General features: G+C 57.3%; 2 protein-coding genes across 2 annotated transcripts; one reads left to right on the top strand and one right to left on the bottom strand.

Moving 5' to 3' along the window:
• Positions 1-2,283: 2,283 nt before the first annotated feature.
• Positions 2,284-3,218, top strand: CGCA056_v007050 (Uncharacterized protein; the record flags this gene model as incomplete). Its single annotated transcript, XM_037322299.1, has 2 exons — positions 2,284-3,027; positions 3,084-3,218. 2 exons carry the CDS (start codon positions 2,284-2,286, stop codon positions 3,216-3,218), a joined length of 879 nt encoding a protein of 292 aa, XP_037180053.1.
• Positions 3,219-9,550: 6,332 nt separating this feature from the next.
• Positions 9,551-11,596, bottom strand: CGCA056_v007049 (uncharacterized protein; the record flags this gene model as incomplete). The annotated part of the gene is made up of 1 exon (XM_037322298.1): positions 9,551-11,596. The coding sequence occupies one exon, from the start codon at positions 11,594-11,596 to the stop codon at positions 9,551-9,553; it is 2,046 nt and encodes a 681-aa protein (XP_037179175.1).
• Between the last annotated feature and the right edge of the window lie 29 nt (positions 11,597-11,625).

Here is an 11,625-nt window from a genome sequence, read left to right as displayed (position 1 = left end):
TTTTGAAGTCATATTCGAACCATCATATCTAACGCCCTTTTCAACCCTGAAGTGATACCTGCGCCAAACACCACCGCCATATTCGGTCCCAAAAGCACATTCTGCACCATGGATATCCCGTTACCCCACCAAAACCAATTTCATGTCCGTTGACGCCGTCTCCTAAGCCAGATCATCATCACATTTCCCGATGTGCCGGCATCGTGTACCAGGTCTTTGACGCCCCGGACGTGTATTGCTGATTCCGACTCAGCACGACCGCAACCATCTCCCGCGCAGAAGTGAGACGAGTTTGCGACTCATCATGCACACGGGGCCGCGAAGGAATCGTTGCCATCGTCACGACTTGCACCGCTGTGCGATGCAGTCATAACGCCTGACCCTGCCAACCCAGAGATGTTGTTGAAAGAGCGGCACTGCGCTTGGTAGTGGTTTGCGCCGCGGGTGCCGTGGGCCGGCTGCTTGCGGGGCCGAGGGGCTGTTGCAGGTAGCCCAGCTCCGCGTCAAGCGGAGCTGATGCCGATGTGCGTTGTGGGAAGTGGTTGCGGACGGAGGCAGCCCCGGGCAGTGTTGCTACACCGCCGAGAAGGAGGAGAGCTGATGAGGATGATCGGATGGCGCTCATGATGAATTCGGCACTGTTGAAACTTGGGGGTGTGGATGATTGCAACGGGAAGTTCTCTTAGGTTTGAATCGACTGAGGACTCGAAGCGTCGAGACCAGACTACTTATACTCGAGTCTGGATCTGTTGAGACGGCATATCTGCAACCTCACCATCTCTCCCTCGAAAATCGATACCCGACCGTTCCTGGCAAGCGGCCACTCGGCGGCATTCCATTCACATTTGCAAAGCACCTGCATGGAGAAACAAGGCCAATAACGGGCCGAGCCCACGGTCCCATCAGGCCATGCACCGTGTCGATGGCACGACGGGAATGGCGGGGGTGGAACGTGTTTGCGAAGCTGAGGGCGTACCGAGTCTGAGCCGAATGGGGAATCGAGAGAATGCCGTCTCAGGTTCCGTGCCTCTCCCCCCCCCCCCCCCCCCCCCCCCCCCCACGGGCGGTTTCCTCTCTGTTGATAACCGTGTAACCTCGATAACGATGCATGGCCACTCGGGGAACGTTGTTGTCTCTGCCCGTCTCTCAACGCACCATCTCAACTGGTTCGATGCTGTTTAAGAAAACAGCCCACGACTCTCGCTAACCACCAGATGTGGTCCCCCCTCCCCGCCCGCGGCCGCTGTTGAGACATTCATCTCGCCGCTGCAGCCCAACCCCAACAACGCGGGCATGTGAACAAGAGACACCCGTCGCGCTTGATAACTGGCCATGTTCTGCATCTCGAACTCAGAATCATGCGCTCAGAATTCTTTGTGGTGTGGTGGTGAAGTCAATTTGCCATCAACCAAAACACAGCAGCGACGGAGGCGTCTTCTCAGATACCGATCCTCAGATGTTCCGTCGATCTCTTAGTCGCCTGTCTGGGCCTATTGCAGTGCCGTAGGCCGCTCCCGAAGCAATGCATCTATCAGGTCGAGGCAACCTTATCTTATCGAGCCATCCCGCCATCACATCCCGCCATCCATGATCCCCCACCCGGCGTCCAAGCATCTCCACATTGAAGTCCATGTGGAGGTTCCTGTCCTGGCCCCCCGACCTGTCAGTTGTCTTCCGAGTTCCGATTTCCATCCCCCGAGCCTCAGCCCGGGTCGAATCCCAGCTCACGGAACGAATTACCAATGGCCAATTTGTCAACGGCAATAGCTTCTCGCAAGCCGGAATGCTTTTCAAATCCCCCAGACAGCTAGATTTTGCACCAGAAAGGACCCTAAACCAACCCCAAATCCGGCCCGCCAAGTCAATTGCATCATGGACAAGGGCCCCTCCTCGAACCCTGCCACCACCTCTTCGACCCCTCCATGCCCCTCCACATCTGGCCCCCCTCGGCATCGACTCCACCATCCGAGAAGCTAGGCCGGCAGCTATCGGTAATGGGTAAGCATCAGTAAGGGACACCAACTGAGAACTGACTGCCTATCCGCGTTGTGTTTCCAATCGTCCTCGAGAGAAGGTGGGTTCTTTCAACGCATCCCGCAATCGCAGAATTGACTCGCGCCCGCTCCCCCGTTTCGTGACCCGCGATATATAACCCACATAACCTCCCGCGCAAATAAAGTCATGTTGTCCAACGCCCGCCCTCTCCTCCTCCGTCTCCCCACGATACCCTTCTCCCGCCCATCGCCGTCCCTCGTTCTCCGCAGCCGCCGCGCATTCTCCAGAATGGCCCAGCGAAACACAAAATTCGAAGGCGGCTCCTCCGCCACGCACAACCCCCACCCGGACTTCAAGTCCGTCGAGGCGACACGGCCCCCCTTCGACCCCTCCCTCAACGTCCGCTTCACAAAGACCATCGACCCGGACTGGAAATACGGCTCCGGCGCCAACGCCCTCGGCCAGTCCGCCGCCGCGCACGTCTCCATCGACCCGCACGAGGAGGGCCGCCCCGCGGGCTTCAACTACAAGCTCCTCATCTCGGGCGTCGTCCCGCGCCCCATCGCCTTCCTCTCCACCCGCTCCGCCGACGGCTCCGTCACCAACCTCGCCCCCTTCAGCTACTTCAACATGGTCAACCACGACCCGCCCCTCTTCGTCGTCGGCTTCGCCGCCTCCGTCGACAAGCCCAAGGACTCGCTCAAGTGCCTGCTCGAGAGCAAGGAGTGCGTCATCAACATCATCTCCGAGGGCTTCCTCGAGGCCGCCAACGCCACGAGCGTCAACGCGCCCTACGGCAAGAGCGAGTGGGACGTCAGCGGCCTGACCCCCGTGTCCGACTGCAAGCACGTCAAGGCCGCGCGCGTAAAGGAGGCCATCTTTAGCATCGAGGGCGTGCTGGACTCGTTCAAGGAGTACGACTCAAGGGCCACGCCGGGGAAGAAGAGCGGCGTCGTGTGTATCATTGAGGGAAAGAACTTTTGGGTCAGGGAGGATGCCATCAACGAGCAGAGGAACATCATTGATCCTACGGTGAGCTATCGCAGTTGTTCATCACTAACAAGGATGCTGATGCTGACGTCTAATAGGTTCTCCGCCCGGTAAGCAGACTTGGCGGCATCACGTACGGCCGTACTACCGAGGTCCTTGAGATTCCCCGCGCGGACTGGGACAAGAACATTGGCGGCGAGGAGGGGTACGAGAAGATCAAGAACGGACAATAGACTATCTGAGATGTAATGACGACACATGAGAGAACATATAGACGGGGCAACTAGAGTCATGACACAGCAACTCATGCGGCGGCCCGCGAAGGCGTCCGGCGGATATATAGAATGCAGAAATGGAAATACAAGGACACGGTATATACCCATGCCGTCAACCCCAAGACCAAACTCCAGAAAGGCATAACCTGGTATCTGACCGTTTTTCATGCAAGTCATGCTCCCCTCCTTCGTGCCCAAGTCATTATAAACGCTGGCTTTACAGGTAGATACTCTGCCCTTGCTTTGAGACGATGAACTCGCAGCCCAGCTGGGCCACCTCTTCGTGAGCCCGCAGCTCTTTCAGGATTACATCGCTTGTGTTACGTCCATCGAGACACTCTTTGACGTGAATAATTACGATTTTGAGCCCTTTCAGGGGAAGGCCCGACTGATGTCCGTCTTCAGACTCGCTGACGCCGAGCTCCGCCTCTCTCAGCGACAGCTCTTGGGTGGGCGTAGTAAGATGGGAGCTCTCCACAGATGTCGCAGCGGGCGGAAGTGGCGGCACGTGGGATATGTCTGCGGACACAGCGCGTCTTGCTACCGATTTCGGGCTGATAGGGGACTCGTCGCCGCTAGCCAGACGGCCGAACGCCCCGCCTGTCCTACGGCGAGGAATGGTGTCTGCATCGGCCACCCGTTTGCGTTTGCGTGATGGATGAGGTATGTCCCGGACATTTTCAACTTCCTGAGCTAGATTGCCCAGTTCTTCGATCAGAAAGCTGGGTTTCAGGTGGCCGAAGAGGCGGTCCACAGACTGCGAATCGTCGTAGGAGCATTCGATGAAGATCGCGCCGAGTTGACCTGATGCGATTCTGGGGGCGGCTTCCTGCCATACGAAATGATTTCGGGGGGACAACGAGAGCGAATCTGGTTCAACGTCACCGAAGATGAGGATCTGATGGTTCGTGGCGAGATCGAGGATGAAGTAGGCTGAGGAATCGACGACGCAGATGCTTGCTTGAGGTTCCGGCGCAATGGAGTGGTTGCGCGCTGTACTGGCGATGTTGTAGGGAAGGATGCGTGGTGATGCAACGGAGGCGGCGTCAACAGAACCGTAACGTAGTGGCGTCGCAGTCGAGGACGTCGAGCCGCGGTGAGGGTGGCGTTCGACACAGTGGCCGTGTGAGATGGCGTGAGCCTTCACCGCAATGCGGTCGGCGACCTCGACGTAGCCTTTGGCTTCGCCTTCGCCAATCGCCGGTGAGCCGCCTTCGACAAGCCGAGTGAAATTTACGAGACCTGCGCCGTTGTTCTCGTCTGACAGGTTAGGCCAGATGATGTTATTGAAAATATGACTCTTGAGGGCGTCAACGGCATAGGGCAGCGCAGCCACGCGTTTTGGGCGGGTAAGTCCAGCAGTATTGATGACAAGTCCGGCGAAGTGATCCAGATGAGGATGTGTGATGAGATAGGTGTCGATGAGAGATTTGGTTATATACGACGCGATAATTGACGGATATAAGACCGGCGCATCCGGGGGGAGCATCCCCGCGGTCAGCTCCAGCCCGGCAAATGGGCCTTCCTTGAGGATATACGGAAGGGGAATCTGCCTACCAAGACTCGGAGGTGTCGTTTCCTCAAGTATGCGGGTGATGGCGGAGAGACCAACACCGGCATCGACAGAGATGAGAGAGCCTTTGGTCCACCCGGAAGCGACTGAACGAACCAAGAGGGAAGTCGTATTGTTTTCTTGGGGACCGCCGCCGGCGCCCTGTAGCGGGTTAGTGGGGTGCGACGACGTAGATGCATATCAGCGAAGGGATTCCGTGAAGTGCGACAGGTCGCAGTCTATTGGTCAGCTCCTCAATATATCGATCTCAAGATTCATGGTATCTTTGAGGTATTTCTTGAGGTTTGCTGATATGCGTGGTACCCGATGTGCACTTGCAGATTCAGGTTGGCTCGCGCCTGCAGAATGAGTTGCCTATTCGGTACGATTGGGGTCCCGATAAAGACGACTGCATGAACGGCAGAGTATGCGCCGCCCGGTTGGGTCGGGATGACTGCGCGGCTGTCCATTGCGACTAATAACGACTCCCATCAACGAGAAATGGCGGTCGAGTGTAGCCAGCGAACAAAGTAATTGCGCCGGTGGGCCGAACAGGAGGCAGACAACGTGACGGGCAGCAGTTTCGGGGTGCGGCGGACGGCGGATGATGACGAGTGACGACAATAAACAGCAGCAACAGAAGACGAAAAAAGGCGACAAAGATGAGATGGACGTACCAGAACAATGACCTGAAGAGATGGCCGACGAGCCTTTTCCGGCTCCCCGTTCGTGTCTGCCATGATGGGGTCTTCTCAGCCCGAGGCGCAACGCAGATTTACGTTATGAGATGCGCGTGAGAGGATTAAGATTTCTGCCAGTGGTGACAGCGCAGCCAATGTTGCTTCGAAAGCCACCACCCGCCAATACAGAATTGCGGCGATGAGGTAATGGGGCGCGTGGACGTGACAGGAGGAGGGACGGTACGGCACGGCAAATGAACTTGGCGCAGGATGCGATGTACAGATGCGCGCGTGTTGGGTTGCTGTATCGCGGAGGCCGGCGCAACTTTGGCGGAAGTGTGAGTGGTCGCCGCAAGGACTGGCGGGTCCAGGATGAACAGTCTGAAGGGATGGTGAGCGGACGATGAAAGAATTTGAGGTGAACCGTGATGGTTGTTGTCGGTGAGTGATGGTTGGTCGGCAACTGAAGGGAGCTATCCAAGTGTAAGGCACGACGAGGTTGAGGCGAGGCGAGGAAGTCAAAAGGTAAGACAGCCTTTTCCAGAAGAGTCGTAGTAGCCTTCGGGGTGGGCTTGTTCCCCCGAGGACATCAGCCTGCGAAAAATATGAGGAGGCTAGAAGAGAAGGACACTGTTTCGAAGCAGCGAATCGAAACAGGGCTGGGGCGCAGGTCAGGTCAGGTTAAGGTAGATCGGGTCTGACGTTTGCGCCTACGCCGCCCTCTTCCCCTTTTGATCCTTTTTTTTTTCCCTTCCTTTCCCTCAAATGTCCCTCTTGCTGGCTGTCGGCGAATGGCGACGGCGACGGCCTCCACACAGCTCGGTGGTCCCAGGTCCCTGGGAGGAAATGGGGATTGGGGAATGGGGGGGGAATGGAGACGGTATGGACGGCTTCCCCGATGCGCCGGCCGACGACGTCGTGCACGACGCACGCAGCGAGTGGATTTGGCGGCAGGCGCCCCTCCGCGGTCGTCGGTTGCGCGTAGTGCTGCTTGGGTAACGTAACGCAGGTAAGGTAGATAAGGTGCGGTGCGGTGCGGATACGGGAGCGCTGCAGAGGATTAGTTGATTGTGGATTCCGGCCTCTTGGGTGTAAGGTATTAAGGTCGGGTAGGTTGGGGGTGCGGATGATGGTGTGTTTAAGTCCGATGAGCTGGTTTTTTGTCAATGGCTTTGTTCGGGGGGTCGGGCGTTGACCTCAGCAAAAGGTTGTAACAGAAAACGAGAAAGAAGTAGCAGGGAACAAAGAGCAGAGGCAACGGCCAAAGAAAGAACAAAAGGTAAACCAGAAGAGAGAAGCACACACCTCGGTCGGATGCAGTGACAATGGAGCGGGCGTCGCCAGAAATGTTTGTGCTCTCTCTCTCTCTCTGTGCTCTGGTTGCTAGCTGCTAGCTGCAGCAATGCAGGTGCGAGTGCGGCAGAGGAGGTGAGAGGTGTGTGTGTCGGTGCTAGCTGCTGCTGCTGCTGAGATGCTGCTTGGAGGAATGGCGATGCAATGTATTTTCGCTAGCAAGTTAGGTGGGAAGATACCTGCTGGAAGGGGCGGATCCTGACAGTCAATGTCAAATGTTCTGCAGCTTGAGGTGAGTGAGATGCAGCATCCGGCTGCAGATTGCTCCTAGTGGGTGCCCTGCTGCTGCAGTGTGGTAGGTGCTCAGCTGGCTCGTGCTCAGCTCCCCAGATGCTCCCCCAAGGCGTGTGTGGTGAATCTGAGATCCAGGCTGAAGATGCGATGCGGCAAGTGGTGCCGTGATCAAGTGCAGGTGCCTGTTGTGGTTGGTTGGTTGATCGGTTGGTTGTTTAGTCAGGGCAGGTACTCAGTAGGTAGCTCCAAGTTCCTACTCTTGCGTGTCGTGGTAGTTTTCTTGCGGCCGTCAGGGTCCTGGGCAATGAACCACCTCATCGAAAAAGGCAAGAACCACTGAGAGTTCCGGCTGCCGTCTCCCGAAGCTGTCGGGTCGGAAGCTGTCCCTCACCCTCTTTGCGCTTGCCTGCCGTCGTGACCTCCGTCCTCCCTGCTCTTTTGGACGTTGTTGGACTGGCTGCCTTCCAATTCTGGATTTTCACCTTAACCAAGGTTGAACTCTGCACCACGTGATGCTGCCCGTCATTGGCCTTTCTCGCGCCAATTCTCGCTCCAGTCTCGGCTCCCGTCTTCGTCTCTTCCTCGATCTCGAACTCAATTGCAGGCCAGTTGCCCCAAAGCCTGCTGCCTTTCGTCCTCACTCTGGTCTTTGCTCGCAATGTATCGCCTCGTCTTGCTCAACTTAGAAAAGCACAATCCCAGAAGCGACGAAGATCACCCGGTTACACCCCAGGCTAAGCTTCAACCCAGTGTTCCAGCTCTGTGCCGTCTGATGTCCGATCGCCAATGGCTCGCGGGGGAGACCGGGCTTCGAAGCCGAGCAATCAATCCCAACCTTGGGACGAAGCAAATCACCTTCACGAGGCAGCGTCACCCTTTGCTCGGATCCCTAGCGCCCTCTTCGCAGCGCGCGATGTTGCCTCTGCGTATCCGGTTATCAATGCGATGGCCCTCGGCGGTTCGCTGTAGACTCAAAGTCTGTTACGCTCGCAAAGTCAGAGAAGGAAAATAGAACAACAGAAACAAAGTCTCCAAGTCAGGCCAGAGTTTCTCGTGCCAGAAGTCGAGTCAAAATTGCCTCATCGGCCTTTCGAGAACAACCATGTCCACCTCCTTCATGACAAACGACAGAAGACAATGACGACAGGCCGACAAGGACCACGGTCTCATATTTGTATGTACAGTACCTCGACTTCCACGCGAAAACGCCTCTTAGTGCGTGGCTATCCCGTCCTGCCAATTCTCTGACTAACCCACGATTACATTGTTTGCCTTGCACCACCACCTGCACCTGCCCTCGTTATGTTTCGTCTCTTGCGTCCCGCGCCGACGCCGACGCCGCCGCCGCTGTGCGCCCTGCTCGCTGACGTTCCGGTCTTACCAGTTCAGCCCTGCACCCGACGGGCACGCAAGAACGGTCGACAACGACGGCGGAATCGATTGGGCGGATCACTTGCTGTGTCGATACAAGCGCCATGGACACGCCGTCTTCAGCGAGGAGACTTCAGTCGTCGTTACGCAGCTTTGCATCCATTCTGCACTAGCGCCTCACCCGCCTTCGGCCTCGCCGCTGCAGTTGTGTGCCAGCGATTCCCACCAGCCAAACCTGCGACTCATTTGTCCACATCTGCAATCCGCTTACAACCTCCGTTGCTCCGGCATTGCTTGCGCTATGCTGAATTCTGTCTGCTCACAAACCATGCCATAATGCGGACGAAAGTCCATCACGATGCTCACCCAATCCATGTCGCTGCATCCATTGGCGCCTCTAGCGTGCCATGAGGCTGTCCCTTATGGAAACTTTCTTATGTGGAAAGCCCCGCTATCAAGGGTGCCACAGCCGCCTTCATCACCCAAATTCTCCTCCGGTTCCCCCTTCCCCTACCCGGCCGCCGCCGTGCAAGCCCTGCGGGCGGCTGTCCAAGCTTTCCCAATCTCTGCGAATCCTCTTTTCACGATCAAATCGTGGCCATTAGCGTGAGCGCGTGCTCTGCGCCGCCCTCTCATGCCCGACCGTTTGGGACCGTTGTCTGACAGGGCGTTTGCGGCTGCCCCGGTCCAACAACTCCAATACTTGGCAAACCCTTGGCTTGAGCCTGGATAGTGAGTCAGGTCTCACAGCCGCAACAACGGGGAAAGCATGTACGCGCTCCTTAGCGGGACTTTTTGATATATGTGTCTGTCTACTTTTGTCTACCTAGCCCGTTGGCTACCGGCCTTTGTGCTCCGAAATATTTTCCGTCATCCCATACACCCTTGCCAAGTGGACAAGATTAAGTCTAAGTAAACAAAGATACGCTGGCAAATTGCTCGAGGTCCTAGCTCGAGACGAAAGAGAGGATGAATAAACTATATACAGAATGGCGCACAAATACACCGAGATCTCCATCTGCAGAATGGTTTCAGGGCCAGCCGACAGACCAAGGCTGCGTGGGACGTGCTCAGTCCAGTGCCGAGAACCGAAGGACGGATCATGAGATTGATCTGCACTGACGGCGCTGGCGTTTATGGCTGTCGTCCAACTCACACTCGTCCACCAGGCAGCGTTGGCGCTTGTTGCCGTTTGTTTCGGCCAGCTCAGCGTTGCGCCCGTCATCCTCAGCCTTGCGGCGCGGTGTCTTCCTAGTGGCCTTGGTATCGTCCACTACGCTCTGAGGATCTTCCTCATCCTCACTAAAGGTCTCGTCGCAATCGGCCAATCGAGCAAGCGCTCTTGACCCGGCGTCCCTCTGCGCCTTTGCCCGCTTCTTCCTCTCGTTCACCTTTTTGACGTACCAGCCTAGGTCGCCCCTGTGCTGATCGATGGATATGCCGCCGCGGGAATCCCGCATCTGCTGTCGGACACCGGTCTCTAGGGCGAGATGTTTGGTAGTCAGGGTGTACCATAGCTTCTGCTGCTTTTCAACGACGCGGTTCTCCGTAGGTAAGCCGAGAACCTTGTTCGTCTCGCAGAGTGCCCTCCACTCCTCGTAGCCCTGCTTCTGCGCCTCGCGCCAGTTCTCGTACTCCATGACCATCTCGTCGCCGTCCCGGTTCATGGCCATCGGGTTCTTCTCTTCCTTCTCAAAGTGTCTCGCATCTGGGCGCATGTCAAAGGCTTCGGAGATCTCGAAGAGGTCGAAGCACCGGTCCATACAATACAAATGCATGTATCCGGCGTTGAAGAACGGGTTGTACTCCTTACCGGAAGACTCTGGCCGCTCGTCGAAGCAGACCCTCCAGAAGCCCTTCAGAATGGTGCCCGTTGGCACGGGGCAGCCGTTCCAGCGGCATTTGAGGGTTCTCGGGTCCGGGACGCGGCTGGTGCAGCCGTGCGGATGGTTCTGTATCCAGATGGTGAGCGGGAGGGAGAGGCGCTTACGCTCCGTCATGTAGTGCAGGAGCTCGTCACGCGAGAAGCGGCACTCGGGTTTCCATTCGCCGGTTGGTCTGTACTGGAAGAGGGGCTTGGTCGCGGGAGAAGGGCCGCCCCAGTCCGGCGTCGCGGGGGGCACGGCGTACCAGTCTGAGGCGTCGATGTCTTTTGCCTTCGCGGGACGGGGGATGCGTTTGATTACCTTGCCATTGACGACTGGCGGCGTTGTGTCGCGGGCGGAGGGCGCAGGGGAGGCGGTTGTCGAGGGGACTGGGGTGGCGAGGAGTTGGCCCTGGAAGTCGACTATGCTTGAGGGTGCGAAGCTGAGAGACGGTTCTACGCTGCAACGCTCGGACTTGATGAAGGTTGGAGATGCTGGGGCAATTGGCTGCGGGTGCTGGAGTGTTGCTGTTGCTGTCGAGAGTGTAGTCGAAGGGAATGGCGGGGGGTACATGGACTGCGGTGAGGTTAGGGAGACGGCTGGCGGAAGAGCGGAGAGGAGGGATACCGCCTCTTCGTCGAATGTGAATGGGATGTCACCGGCCGAGGCGGTAGAGAGGTCTGAGAAGAAAGAGTCGGTGGTGGTCAGGGCGGTGGATGTCTTTGTCTCGGGGAGGGAGACTTCGGGTGAAGTGAACAAGTCAAGGTCGAGGTTTGGGGCAGTGGGCCAGGTGAAAGACGTCATGTCAATGTCGTTTGTGGCCCATGTTGAAGGAAAGGAGAAGAGGGAGGCATCGGTACCTTGGTGACGCTCAGTCGGGGCTGAGAGGTCGGCCAAGAGGGAGGAGAAGATATCCTCGGAACAGGCCTCTTTGTCCTCGTTGGGGGGTGCCGAGGGTAGCACGAGCGTGGAGGGAGGTTGTACGCCCTCGGGCCGCTGGATGAAGAGGTCGGATGGTTGGATCGTCGGCTCGACGTAATCACCAAGGTCGATGTCTCTAAAGATTGACGTGAAATCGTCCTCCAGGGAGTTCGTTTCTGTTGGTGGAGGGGTTGCGCCCGTTGGTTGTGTAGAGGGCAACGGGCTACCTGAAGACGTGTCCGGGGCCGGCCCGGCGCAGGCGTCAAAGTCGAAGAAGAGATTCGGGTCGGAGAAGTCATCGAACGATGTGCACGGCATGTCGAAGGTGGAATCGAAGCTTTCGAAGTCCATGTTCTCCATCCTGATCTCAACTGCAACGTTCCACGTCT

The sequence above is a fragment of the Colletotrichum aenigma genome (assembly GCF_013390185.1).
Source record: "Colletotrichum aenigma strain Cg56 chromosome Unknown KSG_Cg56_contig04, whole genome shotgun sequence".
NCBI lineage: Eukaryota > Fungi > Ascomycota > Sordariomycetes > Glomerellales > Glomerellaceae > Colletotrichum > Colletotrichum aenigma.
This window is presented reverse-complemented; position numbering and strand designations above follow the sequence as displayed.